General features: G+C 40.8%; 1 protein-coding gene across 1 annotated transcript in view; it reads left to right on the top strand.

The window, feature by feature from the left end:
* The window catches only part of CCDC170 (coiled-coil domain containing 170), a 90,423-nt gene that overhangs the window by 58,550 nt on the left and 15,500 nt on the right, over nt 1-16,373 (top strand). The window contains exons 7-9 of the mRNA XM_001494446.6: nt 6,891-7,091; nt 11,779-11,952; nt 14,333-14,575. Coding sequence (XP_001494496.4) covers nt 6,891-7,091; nt 11,779-11,952; nt 14,333-14,575 — 618 coding nt within the window. The remainder of the gene's footprint in view (nt 1-6,890; nt 7,092-11,778; nt 11,953-14,332; nt 14,576-16,373) is intronic.

Here is a 16,373-nt window from a genome sequence, read left to right as displayed (position 1 = left end):
GTGCCCAGAACAGTTTTTTAGGGGACCCATTTAACAAGTGGAGAAAAATGGCTTAATTCACATAAACCACTGAAGCTTTTTAAATTTTATCTTGTTTATACTATTAATAATTCTCATTTTCTATAAAGCTTTGCTTAGCAGAGTCAACTTCAGCCCGACTCTATTTAAATTATCGTCAAATTTAAATTGCTGAAGTCCTACGTAATGAGGTTTTAAAGTAAGTAATATCCAAATTCTATGTATAATTCCATGAGAGACTATTTCTTCTACTGAGTTCATGCTTTGCTCAAAAAGAGAAAATGCACTTTTCCATCTTTTATTGTTCCTAAGAAACTTGGAGAGATCACTGACTCAAAGTTCAGGGTTGCATTTCTAAATTTCCTTTAACAATAAAACACTTTGAACTCCCTTTAGAAATTCTCCAAAATTCACGTGTGCTGTAGGAGCAACCCTGGCGACTCCTTTGTCTGAGCATCAGATTCCCTTTGTGGATATAAAACGTCCATCCCTGTACCATGTGTGGGTCTCTGAGAGTAACTAGTTTTTCTCGTGATTCGGTACACACATAGGTGCTGGACTGGGGGAGGAGATTATTTCCAGGACTGAGAAAAACTCCATCAAGTTATTTACCTTGAATAGTAATAGACGTTCTTCAATAGCTAATGGTTCTGTGCCATTTCATTTTGTTGCTTCCTTCTACTTCTCCAAATGTTTTCCTAAAACTATTTTCCTTCCAGCTTGTGTAACACGGCATAAAATTGTCAGCATGATGTATATGTTTATTTTCTAAAGCAAAATGATGTAAATTGGTTAAGCTGGATGCGCCTTCCCCTACTCCCCATAAAAATTAGAATGATTCAGAGTCTTTTCAGTGCCTTTGTCTGCCTCTGCTACCCTGTAATTTTTTTCAATAGCTGCTTTCACTATTTAAAAGCCTGAAATCAAGCATATAGCTCGTGTCTTGGGTGACTCATCTTCAAGTAAAATCAGGAGAAAATGGATTTCGTATATTGTCTTAGAAATGTTTCCGAAGAATGGGAGCTTTACAAATTGATGAGTCTGTTTGTTGAGGAGGCTGCCTCCCCTTGCCAGCTGCCATGGTTTAAACACACAGTTGACAGTTGAGTAATACCCATATGAAGGCCAATGGTGGTTCAGCTTGGGCCTGGCAAATTCTCCACTTCACTTGTCAGCTCCTACCGCCTGAACGCTGCTTTTCTTTTTACCCCTTTGTTAGTCATTTTCACTCTCCTGTGTTTGCAATTCTCAGTAGAATTCCGGACACCACCCACACTTTTTCAGTAGGTCATTTCTACTTGTTGTTTGCTTTCCTGCTTATAGCAAAATCTGATTTCCTTTTTGGAAGCTTTACTGTATTTCAGAACGGAATTTCTCAGCCTTGGCACCTTTGACCTTTGGGGCTGGCTAGTCCTTTGTTGTGGGCACTGTAGGATGTTTAGAAGCATCTCTGGCTTCTACTTAATAGACACCAATAGAACCCTTTCTCTCCCCAATTTGTGACAACGAAAGATGTCTCCAGACATTGCCAAATGTCCTTGGGGGGCAAAATCGCCCCCAGTTGAAAACCACTCTTTTAGAAGAATATTCCACTGTTGGGTTCCCAGAAATTCCAAATGAATATTTAGATGTTATTTAGCCTTGAAATTTGAGGACACGTGTAGCAGGTGTTTTTTGAAATAGCGATTTGCACAACGACAGAAAGTTGTGACATTTTCAGATTTCAGTTTAGAATTTTGAGACAAAAATCTTTTTCTTACTTTTAGATGTTTTGTAACTGGCTGATCATCCAGATGAGAATTGATTACGTACAGAGAGGACATGACATGATCGATTTCTATGTCATCTCCTAACTTAAAGACAAATTGATAGAAGCTCACCACCGTTCATCTAGACTGCTCTTTTGTTCGCTTTAGGGCACGAGTAAGGTTATATTTCCTCCACTGGAGGGTTTCTTAGTCCAGCGGCCCTGCGGGAGCTGTGGGGACGCAATCTGATGCCCGAAAGGACCTGAGATGTGCTCCATAACTCCCTGACGCCCCCTTCTGATCTCATCATTCTGCTCGGTTCTGAATTCTCCAATATACTAAACCAGACGTTTACCCAGGAGCTTCAGCAGACTTCCACTGACGTTTCATTGTCCAAAATTATGTTATACGGTCACCCCTGGCTACAAGGGCATCTGGGAGAGGGAGCACAGAGATTATAGCTTTCCCAGCTTCTATAGTATATTAATTTCCTAGGATGGCCATCACACAGTGCCACTAACTAAGTGGCTTAAACAACAGAAATGTATTGTCTCACAGTTCTGGAGGCTGGAAGTCCACAGTCACGGTGTCAGCAGGGCTGGTTTCTTCTGAGAGTGGTGGGGGAGAATCTGTTCCATACCTCTCACCGAGCTTCTGATAGCCTCAGACAGTTCTTGGCTTATGGATGGCATTCTCTCCGTGTCTTCACATCATTTTCCTTCTATTTGTGTGTGTCTCTTTGTCTAAATTGCCCTGTTTTATAAGGACACCAGCCAGATTGGATTGGGGTCCACCCTAATGACTTCATTTTAACTTGATTGTCTCTGTAAAGAGTCTATTTCCAAATAAAGTCACATTCTGAGGTACTAAGGGACTTCAACATGTCTCTTTTTGGTGGAGCCAATTCAACCCATAACAAAAGTTGACACCCACAAAGGGGAGGAGGGCTAGTCAGTCAATAGTGCTGACCACACATACTGACAAGAAGGAAGGAGAATTTGATTGATGTTATATTCCTGGTTCCTGATAACTTACTTCATATATTTCCTAAGTGAACATGATAGCTTGCATAATCATAAAAGAGTTGTTTATGCCCAAAAGGCACTGGTTCTTAAGGGACCCAAGTGGCTCTTTGTTCAGTTTATAGCTCTCGTGCTTCCATTTGGTTTAATCTTAGGGAAGAAATGCCTCTCTGGCAAAATCAACAAGTACTTGTCCTTGGGAAATGAATTAATTCTTTTTAGGGCACTATGACTTCATTTCCAAAAACCAAGCTGCTTGTTTTTGAAGTATAGTTTACTTCGGTGCCGTTTTTGTTAAAAAAAAAAAATTGAGGTCTGTATTCTTTATCACAACCTGCTTGCCATTCCCTACATCTCTAGTGTTGAAATCCCTGATACATTTTGTCTCACAGAATATCGGGGACATGTTAACAGATGATGTTGAAGAAAAGAGGAAAAGAAAAGCTTATTGATTCTTTAGACTTCTTGGTGTGAAAAACACAGCACAACTTTACAGTTTTGGCAGGATGCATATGTTCACCCGAGCACCAGCATTTGATGTCCTGAGAATGAGTCAGATTGGAATGTTAATTTATTTGAATAATTTATGTAAATTTGGCTCTGAAAAAACTTGGTGGTACCATATGCACTGAGATCTAAATAACCTTAGGAAGCTAAGTCTTGTGATGTGTGCAATATGGGGAGTTGCTCAGCTGTTCGCTCCTCTCTGGACACCAGAATCTTGCGAGGGCGACTGGGTAGATTCTGTACGTCCAGCTGTCTGCATAAGGGCGGCTCTAAAAGTTGTGCTCTGCTGAGCCTTCAGGTTCCTTGGAACACTTTCAGGTCCACACAGGGTGAGGATGCGGGAGGGACCCACCCTCCTTTGATTCAAGCACATTTTCCCCATATTTGTCCTTCACAGAAAGACTTCTAGTTGAAAACAGTTTCTACAGACTGAAAATAGTTTGAGAAACATGACATAGGACAATTCCTGGAAGGAGTCCTTTAACTCTCACGACAAAAGCTTAGGATTGACTCAACCCACATACTGGAAATAGTAATACTGGTGATAAAAATGGATGCAATGTGGGGCCAGCCCCGTGGCTGAGTGGCTAAGTTCATGTGCTCCACTTTGGCAGCCCAGGGTTTCACCAGTTCAGATCCTGGGCACGGACCTAGCCTGGCTCATCAAGCCATGCTGTGGTGGCATCCCACATACAAGAACTAGAATGATGTACAACTAGGATATATATTTATGTACTGGGGCTTTGGGGAGAAGAAAAGAGGGAGATTGGCAACAGATGTTAGCGCAGAGCCAGTCTTCAAAAAAAAAAAAAGAAGGCAAGAACCATGTTAAAAAAAATGGATGCAACAGGCTGAACTTCAACTGGGTATGAAACATCATGCTACTCAAATTGTTTGAAGTAGCTCATGTAATCATCATGGCAGAGTCTGTAAGTTTCAGAGAGGTTAATTACTTGCTTCAGCTAACATGCTGGCAAGTGATAGACTGGGGAACTTGAAACCAGGACTCTCTGAGTCCAAAGTCCCTGTCCCATGGTCTGGTCTACATCAGGACGTCTGCTTCTTCCTTCAGGGTCATTATCACTCCCTTAGTCTAGCTTCCTGCCATTGCTCGTGGTGTCATCTTCAAAATGAAGTCTTTACTGATTAATTTCCATGGAAGACTTTGCTTCCTTCTGGTAAGCTCTGCAGCAGGCTGACTGTGGCTAAGTGATCGCGTAATTCTCCATCTCTCCAGCTGAGGTTTCCTGCGTCTGTTTTCTCTTTGGTTTCATTCTCTTTGCTAGGTCAACAGGTGGATAGAACTGTTGAAGGCTCTTCAGGTAGAAAGACGCCCTTCCTATTTGGAGTCCAAGGTGAAACCACATCTCCCGCTGCACAGAAGCGTGTGTCGTACTTTGTATCTTAGAATATCATTAAACAGTCCCGCAGGGGGCAGTATCTCGGGGAAGTTGGTTGATGGCCCCTGTTTTGTAGGTTGCTTTGTATTGTGCCAAGGTTAAAATCAGATCCATTATTAGTTAGTAAGTACTAAGGGAAGGAAACATGAAATGAGCGTTCTCAGAGACTCATATTCTATAGTGAAATTTGAAATTTCCTTAGGAAATACCATTCCTTGGATGTGCTGCTGAGCAGCTTGTCATCAAATATCTGATTTCAAGTGGCCAGAGGAAAATAGATTGAATTGAATTATAGGCCTGGGACCTTGAGAGCCACGGACACACAGATTAGAGAGTTTAGAGAGCAAGTAGTCTAACTTTCTGATTGTAGCATTTCAGGCTACCTCGTAACATTCTCAACAAATGGTTGGCCAACTTCTGGCCATCTCCAGAGACTGAGAAGCCATTATTTGACATGGATTGATGCTTAAAATATAAAATAGAAACAAGGATACAGGGACTGGCCTGGTGGCATAGGGGTTAAGTTCATGCGCTCTGCTTCAGTGACGCAACCCTGGGTTTGCTGGTTTGGATCCTGGGCACAGACCTACACACTGCTCATCAAGCCATGCTGTGGCAGCATCCCACATAGAAGAATTAGAAGGACTTATAACTAGGATATACAACTATGTACTGGGGCTTTGGGGAAGAAAAAAAAAAAGAGAAAGATTGGCAACAGACGTTAGCTCAGGGCCAATCTTCCTCACCCAAAAAAGCATACCTTAAAAAAAAAAAAGGAAAAAACCCAAAAAACCCCAAAGATGCAAAAGTGCATATATAATACTGTCTCAACTATATTTTAGCAATGCATACAAATAAATTATTTAAAAATATTAATCGTTGTTGCCTCTGGGTGGTGGGATAATGGGGATTAGTTTTTGCTTATTTATACTTTTTTTCATTTTTAATGAATCTTTTACAATGGGCACGTATTACTTTGAAATTGTGGGGACCAGGGGAAAGCCTTCCTTACACTGCAGTGGAATTCCTCCTGTGATTTTTACCTGTTGGTCCTCGACTTGAGCTCTGTGGGCAACTCAGAACAACTTCTGTGCTTCTTCCATATAACAGCCTTTCCAAATATTTGAAGACAGCTTGAATGTCTTCTTGCCTTTAAGCATGGTTGTTTATAGAGAGGCAAGCAGAATTTTTTTTTTTTTAGACTGAGACTGTAAATCTGAAACCATCAAGATATTTCCATTTCTGTGAAAATGGTACTATGCAAATATCTATTACATTTTTCCTTTTCTCTTCTAAAACAAACCATAAAAATGACAAATTTACCCCCTCAAACTTGGTGTTTTTATTGAATTCAATATTTTATGAAAACTCGATTTGGTAGAATCAGTTTGAGTATTCTCAAAGTGTACCTGAGGTCTTTGGTAAACTTACATCTTGGTTTAAGAGAAGCCAAGTTCTGGGGGTTGTGAAGAGTCTTGGGGTCTTTATTGGAGAAGCAGTGATTTTATGCCATAGAAGAGGAGGGGGTAATCAGAGTCTCCTGCCTTCTTGTGCGTCGCCATTGACCCTATTTAGAGTCACCACGTTAAAGGAATTTTGACCTTTCAAATGCTAAAGTGATAACATTACGGGATAACTATTCGGCACAGGGGCAGAACCACTGAAGTTGAGTGCATGAGTACCCAATATTCAATAGAAAATTGACAAAAAGCTTGAAAAAATATCTTTATGCTCTTGAATTCCTGATCAAGCCTGAAGGTTGCTTGTAAAGATGAACTCACTGTATAATCTTTAATCCACTGTGTGTGGTGGGAGAGTTCCTCTGGCCAATGACACTTTTATAGGTTTTTAAGGTATTTTCTGTCTGAGCTCTTTCCTACTAAGCTTTGAAACTCCTAAATTAATGGCTGTTTTAGGATAAGTAAATATCATCTGTAATAATTATTGAGCAACCCGTTTAAGGAATTACATAAAAATTAAAAATACCAATTGAAAGTGCTTTATTAGAAAGCAAATACAGATTTATTTCAAGCAGAGGCAAATACATCTACCGATTACCTGTTTTTATTTAATTTTTACAAAGAATCTGGAAGTTGGTGTTATAAATAGTCATGTTGCTTGGGCTGAGCACTAAATTTTAACACTTTGTTGCATCTCAAACAAAGCTTATCCTTGTTCTGTTGCTTTGTTTCCAGATGGTCTCCCAGCTTGAAGCCCAAATATCGGAGCTTGTTGAACAGTTGGGAAATGAGTCTGGGTTTCACCAGAAAGCTCTACAGAGAGCCGAGAAAGCCGAAGACAAGCTGGAAGCTCTTCAGGGTCAGCTGACACATTTGGAGGGAGAGCTGATTTCTGGAGATGTTTTGAGAGACAACTTGACGTTTGAGAAACAAAAAGTAATAACCTGAGGACACGTCCATGGGTGGAAGTGTCTGTTGCAGTATAAAATTTTACCTGAAAACGTTCTAATTGTATGGTACTTTGGTAGATTGGTTAAGTTTTGAGTCCTAAGTAAATTTCAAGGCATGGTAGATATTTTTTGGGGTCTCTTCCTATTCTTTGAAGCTTCCTTAATTGAAATTAATTCAATTAAATTCAATTAAACTCAACAGGTATTTATTGAACACCTATTATATATGAGTCCCTGAAGGTTTGGAAACTGAAGTATGAATAGCATATAGTTCTTGATCTTAAAAGGCCCATAATTCAATAAAGAAGACAGACATTCAAATAATTTGCTGTACTGTAAGACTATAAGTGTTATGAGAGATGTATTGATTAATAAAGTGCTATAGGAGCAGTGAAAGGAAGGATAACTTCTGGATAAGGGGAGGATTTTACAGGGAAGGAAATCATTAAGTTCATCTTTGAAGGATAAGATTTTAGTGAAGAGAAGGGGCAGACTGTAGGGAAAATTGCGCAAAAGCTCGCAAGTACATAACATTACCTTCAGAGACTGCAGAATGATTATTCTCATATGGCTTGAATGTGACATTCTTGGTGGGGCTATGGCAGGAAAGAAGACTGGAATGGCTTGGAATTATGAAGATTGAGTATTCTTTATTCTGTAGAATATGAGATATAATAAGCGATTTTTACACACCACGATGTTTTAGAAAGATAATGTGACGTCATCGTGGAGCTGAGATTGCAGTATGGAGAGACTCAGAAATGACAATGGCAATTACCCAGAAGATTAGAAGGGGTCCACAGTTATGATTTGACCATGGGAAGATCATCCATGACCTCCGAGAGGCAGATTCAGTAGAGTGGCGGAGAAGAGAAGCCAGTTTGCATTGGGCTGAACAGCCACTAGTAAGGGAAGAGTTAGTAGACTACTAGGAAGTCTGGTGACCAAAGAGAAAAGAGGCAGAAGCAGAAGCTGTGAAAAACAGGATCAAAGAAAGGTTTTATTGAACAGATTGGGAAGGTACGTATCTGTGAAGCATGGGAGTCCGTAGGGGAAGGGAAAGAGAGACAAATGTGTCAACAGCACAGGTGCAGAATTTGGCTTGCCAAATACTCTTAGGTTGAAAAGTGTGTACTCTGGAAACTCATTCATTTTCATTCTTCTGTACTCAAACAAAATTGAGGAAGCATCATGCCTACGTTGAGGGTTGGATATGCAAAGATGCACAAGAAGCATCTGTGGGAAATCCTAGTCCAGTGGATGAGACAGAGGAATCGGGACACAATTAGTACAATTAGTGCTATGATAGAGGTAGGTATAACATTTGACAGGAACTTAGATAAAGGAGTAATTACTTCTTTCTTGTTTCTGTGTGTGAGGAAATGAGCCATCTTCACACCAGAGGTGACATTCGCGAGGGGCTTTGAAGAATGCATAGGAATTTGTGAGGCAGAAGAGGTGGGGAAGAGATTCAGGGTAGAGGGAACAGCAGGAAGGACCAAGGAATGGAAGTGTGACAGGACTGCTTAGAAGAGGAATGAGGCACAGGGGGACTGGAAATGGTGCTTGGTGAGGCCAGAGGCATGAGGTGGCTCTGGAGGCAGGTGGGAAAAATCGAGATAGAACAGGCTAATTACTCAAAGCTTTATTCTGTAGGCAATGGGAAGCCATAGAAGGTTTTTGAGGAAAAGAAAGTTTTCTCTGGAGGCCGACTGGCTCTGAGCATCTAGAGACTAAACGTTGGGAGTCCCGTGGGGGATTCTTAGTCCAGATTGGAAGATAATAAGGGTCTGGACCAAGCATTGGTTTTGTGAATGAAGGTAAGGGGTTGAATTGAGAAATTTGGGAGAGTGAAGGGAATTTTTCTATCAGATAGCTGAAAAAGATGCGTTGGTTGAAATTTTGAGTTTGAAAGGAAATACTGCACCTGAGCATGAGATGTTAAATTGGAGGAACTATGCCTGCTGGACCTTGTTCCATCTAGATAGATGTTCCATGAACACCTTGCACTAAACATATTCAAAATGGAAATGATTACCTGTCCCCAAATTTACCCCTTCCTGCCTCAGTGATGACAAGATAATTTGCCTCCAGTTGTTCAACCCAAAACCCAAGAGTGATCCTCAATGCTTCCCTCTTTTAAATCATTCCTAAGCACTGTAGATTCCATCTCCTTAATATGCCTCAGATGCCACCCCCATTTCTGTATTTAGTAACAGTGCTTCAGTTCAGAGCACTATGATAATTTGCATGGACTACAGAAATAACCTTCTAGCTGATTCTCCCACTGCTGCCAGGGAGGTCTTAATAAAATGCATGTCTAATTTTATCTTTTTCCATCTTAAAACTGGTCAGGGGCTCTCTACGACCCTCAGCATCAGCTACAGATTCCTTCTTTCCAGGGCTGAGCATTCTGTGACCCAGCCAGTTTCCCTCTCCAGGCTCCCCCTCGCCTGAGATCTCTCCAGCCAATGGTGGCAAACTCACTCAGAGGCCTCCTGGGACCAGCAGGGCCCTGGTAGGGTGTGTGGTGAGTGATGCCTGGGTCAAAAATATTCATATTCAAATTTGTAAAAAGCTGGCCAGTTGCCTGGCCAAAGGAAAGAGAGCTCCCTTAGCATCTCATACTGCGCATTGCTGTACTCTCTGAGAAAATGTTCTCTTTACCTCCTTCACCTTGTAATAACTGACCCTTGAGGACTCAGCTCCAGAATCAGTGCCTCTGGAAGTCTTCCCTAAGAGACTTAGTTCTCCTTCATGCAACATGTGCCTGTGTCTGCCATGCCACTTATATCCCTTATTCATTGATTTTTTAATTCATCTTCTCCAAACCACTTCACACTGCTTGAGCCCAGGGGAAATCTTTTCCCTGGGTTTCTCCAGGGCTTAGGGAGGAGTCAATAAACATTATTTAAATTATAGGAGAAATGTATCAAAGGCATGAATTTTAGATAGACTGGTGTCTCTTCCCTCCCTTCATTGTAATGACTCATTAATTTTGATTGAGATTGTGCCAAAATAGTTCTCAGTTATGAAAGTAAATTATGTAAACTGATTCTGTCCATGGTGAATTTTTCATATATAACTGCCTATGAAAGGCATGTCTTCATAGGGATCCTAAGCATGTAAAATTGCAAAGCAAAGTTATACAGAATTTAGATTTAAATATAGGTCATTGAGGTTTACACAAAATAGTATAGAATATATTCATGCTATCCAGGTGCCCCTTCCCCACAAAAAAGAATATATACATTCTAAACTGTGATTCAAATGAACGAAATATACAGTAATCCTTCCAGCAACCTTGACTTTCTGACATTGCCAAGATCCTTAAAATAGGCGCTTCCATTGTGGTGTCTTGACTTAATCTTGTCTTAATTCCGTCCTGCCTGTTGTAGATCCTTCTATGCTAAGTAGACGGGCCACATGTAGAAATAGAAAAAGAGGCTTTTGTACCTTGTGTGAAAGATCCCAACTCTATTTCATTTAAAATAAAAACAATAGCAGTTATTTCACTTTTGTTCACACAGGTTAGAAATGGAAAATTCCAAGTGGAGAGCAGACACAACATTAAGTGACAAAATGATGATCAGAGACAAAAGCACCTTATTGTCTTGTAGCACAGTAAAATAAGTGATATTTGTAATGACTGTGACTTATAAAGAAGAGATTCAATTTTATGTAATGCTATTTAGCAAAATTAGAAAATATACACTTAGAAATAATTTCATCCTGATGACTAAAATATAGATAGTTCTGGGCTTTTAAGCTGGCATGCTTCAGTCATCAGGAAATTATACTTATTTAAACATATAATTGCCTGAAAATGCCAGATGGGTGAGGAGTTATTGCAATGAGAACATTTCAAAGATAAAACACAAATCATGAAATTATGGTATAGAAATCTTGTTGATTGATTTACTCATCCAGCAAGCACTTAGTAAGCGTTATTCTATGCCTGGGCATGGCCAGATAAGCCACGGAAAGCAAGTGGAGGAAGATTCTAGAACAGTTTTGTAAGTGTAACCTGTTAAAATATGAACCTTGACTTCCTTGATATGGCTGTATTTTAGAATGTTGTTCCTTTAACTTAGATACATTAAGAACTCTTCAAGACATTTTCTAAAGCATTTTAACTTAGAAAACCAAAACATTGTCCAAGTTTATATGGAGATCATTAATTTTGGAGTGATCCGTAGGAGCCAAGAAGAGTAAAGTGGTAACTGATTAAGTCATCATTTTCCACCTTTGAAGCCAAGGGCCAAAGTAGGTGGAAAAAATCGCCCCAAAAAGGTACATGGATGAGTGGATCTCTGGAGCTATATTGGCGTGGAAGGAGCGTGGTGGAAGTGGCATGTAGCCAAAGCAGAAATATACAGATGTAGAGCATGCCAAATTTGTGACATGACAGGGTTAAAAAGAGTGCAGTATAATATTAGATTGAACGTCAAGGTCACTAACCAGGAAAGTCAAGAGAATTTGGAGAAGGAGCAGGGCGTGGAACTGGCAGGCTGGTTCAGAAGGTCATCACCAGACATTGGTGTCAGGTGCCAGGCTCCATACCGGGTTTAGTGCGAACTCCCAGTAAGCTTGGGAGAAAGAGAAGGACTCTGTATGATCATCTGTTTACTTTACTCTTGTGCCCCTTTTTTCATTTTTGTTCTTGGGTTTAGTATCTTAAATTTCTGGATCAGCTCTCAGAGAAGATGAAACTGGACCAGATGGCTGCTGAACTTGGCTCTGACATGCGTCTGGATGTAGTTTTAGCTCGTGCAGAGCAGCTGGTCCGCCTCGAGAGCAACGCAGTCCTTGAAACCAAGACTATCGCCCACAATTTACAGAGAAAGGTAGGGGAGATTAAAACTTGCGAGTGTTGAAAGAAGACATTTCTGAGAAATTTAAATATTGAAAGATAATTAGCCCCCACTGTATTTAGCAAGGTGGCTAGAAAACATATTATAAGAATATACTTAGAGTCTGAGTCTCTATTTCAAGTCTGAAGGGCTGGAAGTGCATTACCTAAGGTTGTGTTTGATTATGAATAACAAAGACCCAAACTAACAATAGTCTAAACAAGCAAAAGTGTTTCGTTTTTTCTTTTCTCACATAAATTTCTGGAGGTGGGCAGCTTAGGGTGAGCATGGCAGCTCTGCTCTGTAAAGTTTTCAAGGAACCAGGCTCATTTCAGCTCATTATTCTCCCATCCCTAGGGTGGTCTTTGTCCTCATGGTCCAAAATGGTGCCTAGAACCATTATATCTGTGTTCCAGGCAGTAGGTTGCAGAAGAAAGGGATGAAGAAGGGGGATGCAGAAGAGCATGCGTGAGCTGTCTGTTGAGGAAGGCTCCTGGAATTTGCTATGTGAACATGTGTTTAGATTCCGTGGCCAAAATACATTCTGATGGCTAAACCTAGTTGCAAAGGAGGCTTGAAACTGTAGCCTTCACTCTGGCCAGCCATTTCCCTGGCTGAAAAATTCACTGTTTCTATTACTAGGGGAGAAAAGGAAAATGGGAACATGTAGCAGGCTGTGCCTTTATAAACTCTATTGCGCTATAAAGTAGAAAGAGGAGAAGAGCTTACTTTTTCCTCGCTCAAAGGAAGAGTTAGAAACAGTTTAGACTAAATGAATGAATGGATGAAAATATAATTATTAGTTATATAATTATTAGTATTGGGAAAGAAAGAGGAAAACACAGATGTGTTCTTATAATAGTTCCTAAGAGAAAATTCTATGGTAGAATTATAGTGTGCAGGCTGTGTAATGGTTCACATCTGGGTTCCCAATTTGGCTCCACCAAGCTGTGTGACCTTGGGCAAATTGCATACCTCTCTGTCTCTGTTTCCTCATATTTAAGATGGGGATAATACCTACCTCAAGAGATTGTTAATTTTTAATAAATAACATTTTTGAACTCTTGGCACATAAAAGATGTTCTATTCACATTTGACCTCTTCTCCATTTACCGTATCTTTGGGAATATTTTATAAAAGAAAGCAGACAACCCCATTACCATTGGAGACATCAAATTGAGCCACAATTCTTTCTGAAGTTCTCGTCAGATAATTGATTTTTTCTCCATGTTGAACACCATTCCATCTTAAGCATTGTGTCATTATTAAAATTACCAGTGTACAGAACTTACCAGTGTACATTTACAATAGAGTGGAATTTGACATGGAGAAGCTCAAAGAAGGGAGTTTATTAGAAAAATATTAAAAGAGCCTCTTAAAAATGGATCTGGGTATGGACATTGCTGTCACTGTTAAGCAAGGTACTTAAGCCCTCATTTCGGTAAGTCTGTCACACCTCCGAACACTTTATAAATGCAAAGAGTATAATTAGGGAAAATGTGACAGTCTTCAGGGCTTCTGTAATTGTACACAATTCCAATCCCCAATGTTTGTGACAGATGAAAGGTTTCTGTACTTGATATTCCACTCACTAATTGTGACATGTGAAACCCAGGAAGAATTTTTTCCTTGTTAGAGTCCATAATGTTTTGCTAAAACTCACTATAATTTCCTTCATCAAGTTTGATCGTCAATGATAAGTGCTGTTTGAAAACCTTGTTCTCTGCTTGGGTGGTGGATGGTATAGGCCGTCCTATAATAAAGACACCAGTGAACTAGACCCTTCTTGAAGTCCCTTCGATTTCTAAGATTTTAAACATATAAACAAAGCTTTCTTAAAAATCTCTTTGGTATAGCTTACTTTAAAAAGATATCCACTCTCACACTTGGTGCCTCTCAGTCTGGTTCTAAAGGACTGAAATTAGTCAGTCTAGGTTTTCAGTAATAATTTGCACCCTGTCTTCCTTCAGAAAAGACCGGTGCAAGCATAGTTGCCTTGGGCTGTTAAAGAGGATTTTGTCTCTCTGTCTTATTATATTCTTCTCTTGATAAGCCCATTTCAGTAGTTTGAAAAGTAATTTTACATTTTTATCACGCTGCACAAATTGTTGGAGGGAATCAGATGTTGAAAGCCTGCTGCTTTGTGCATTTTCGGTGGCTCTTTTGTCTCATACTTTGCAGCTACAAAATTAATTCTTGGAAAAATAGGAATGAAAAATGCAATCAGGAAAAGGAATCCAATAACCTTTTCTGATGCTTTCCAAATTAGTCTTATTGAAGTCTAGATAAAGATCAGCATTATCTGAGTAATTCATTTATATTTACTGACTGTTCAATTATTATTAGAAAAAAATCCCTGTTTGTATCAAACCAGCTAAAGACTCAGAAAGAAAGACTGGAGAGCAAAGAATTGCACATGAACCTGCTCCGGCAGAAAATAGCCCAGCTGGAGAAAGAGAGGCAGGTGCGGACGGCCCTGGCCGCGGAGAGGGACGAGGCCAATGTGACCATAAGGAAGTTACAGAAGAAGGTGGAGAGGCTGCAGAAAGAGCTGAGCGTGTGTCAAGAACTGAACACTCAGCTTAAAGCCAAGCTGGCTGACACCAGTGAGCTCAAGGCAAGTCCTCAGCTTTACTTCCTTGCTGCTTTTTGCTCATTACCATGAAAGTGTATGCAAAAGAGTGACAGCTTTATGATGGACACACCAGAAAAAAAAAAGATGAACCCTTCCTTCGATTTTCTTGAGTTGTGGGAGGAATGCAAAAATTACACAAATCTGCGTATTAGATCAATTTAGAGTCCCTTTGATATTTGAAACGAAGTCACAGTTGCTGAAGAGTCAGGCAGGTAACTGTTTAACATGCTCTGGAGGGGGCATTACACCAACTAGAGAAGTGGACAGCGGACTGGGGCAATGTGCTTCCTGGGTTTATACACTGGAATACTACTCAGCCATGAAAAAGACAAAAGTGTGCCGTTTGCAACAACAGGGATGGACCTTGAGGGTACTATGCTAAGTGAAACAACTCAGGCAGAAAAAGACAAATACTGTATGATTTCACTCGTGTGGAAGATAAGCAAACACACACACACATAGATAAGGAGAACAGATTGGTGGTTACCAGAAGGGAAGGGAATCGGGGGTAAGGAAAAGGGGTAAAGGGACACATATGTCTGGTGATGGATAAAAACTAGACTGTTGGTGGTGAACACGATGCAGTCTATACAGAAACTGGAATATAATAATGTACACCTGAAATTTACACAATGCTATAAGCCAATATGCAATAAAAAATTAAAAGCTTAAAAGAATTTAATCAAAATATGTAAGTGTCACGTATGTGTGCCACTGGCGATAATATGTAACTTCATATGCACATATCGTCCCTGGCAGATATGCATACTGTGAACACGGATGATGATAATGTCCTGGCTCTTTGCCGACGAGCGCTCTGAACCAGACCTTTGGAATGTTTCCAGAGCTGGAAACAGACCACTAGGGAAAAAGAACCTGGAATTAAGCCACCCCTTGAATATGTGTAGTGGGGACGAGATGTGTAGTGGGCGAAACTGTAGTGGGCACGAATATGTGTAGTGGGGGAAATTTTAGGAAATATTTCTCACTGTATTTTCCCTTCTGAGTCATTAGCTCTTTTGCCTCTAAAGTCCTTCTGCCATCAGGACCAGGCCACTAAGTTGAGGGTTATTTCCCTAGAGAAGGGGAGGGCAGACATGGCTCAGGGGAGGGGACGTATTTGAACACAAAGAAGGGGGAAGCAAGGGAAACCATCTGATGGACTACCACGGGTGGGGAGAAAATATCAAGGTGAGTACCCTTGACCCCCCTCACACTTTGAGACTGACCTGTGGGGCTGGGGTGTGGTGCGGTGGGGGTGGAATCCCTGAAGTCAGCATGCTGCTGCTCTCGCCCTGGCTGGCAGCGTCTGCGGGAGGTGCTGAGCAGAGAGCTAGCTTGCATCCCGGTTCCCTGGAGCCTGAACTTCCATTTGCACTCGTGGCGGATATGGAAGATAGCTCAAGATGCATGCTGGACAGCTCACTGTAGGCGCAGGTAGGGTGGTCTCCTCAAGTGAGGGACAAAGTGATCCTGAATGAGAGGCTTTGGCCAGATCACCTAAGCTGCGATCCAGTGGCAGTTCCAGCCAAGCCTTGAATTACCCAAGGCCAATGAGCAGGTCTTGACGTTGATCAGCAAACCTTCACAAATTCACCAGTCAGATATCAGATACAGGAAAGATTCGGGCCAGTGTGTGGGCCAGAATCAGCTCTGCTAACATCCCACGGATTTTCATCCACCTAGACACTATCTCAGGAAGAAGGAGGGGAGAGAAGCATCCCAGAAAGATTGAGCAGTGCAGGAATGAAAAGACATTTTAAGCCAGAGGAAATATGGT

This window comes from Equus caballus, chromosome 31, assembly GCF_041296265.1.
Source record: "Equus caballus isolate H_3958 breed thoroughbred chromosome 31, TB-T2T, whole genome shotgun sequence".
In the NCBI taxonomy this organism is placed as follows: Eukaryota; Metazoa; Chordata; class Mammalia; order Perissodactyla; family Equidae; genus Equus; species Equus caballus.
Note: the sequence above shows the minus strand (reverse complement) of the source record. Positions and strands in the feature narration are given on the sequence as shown.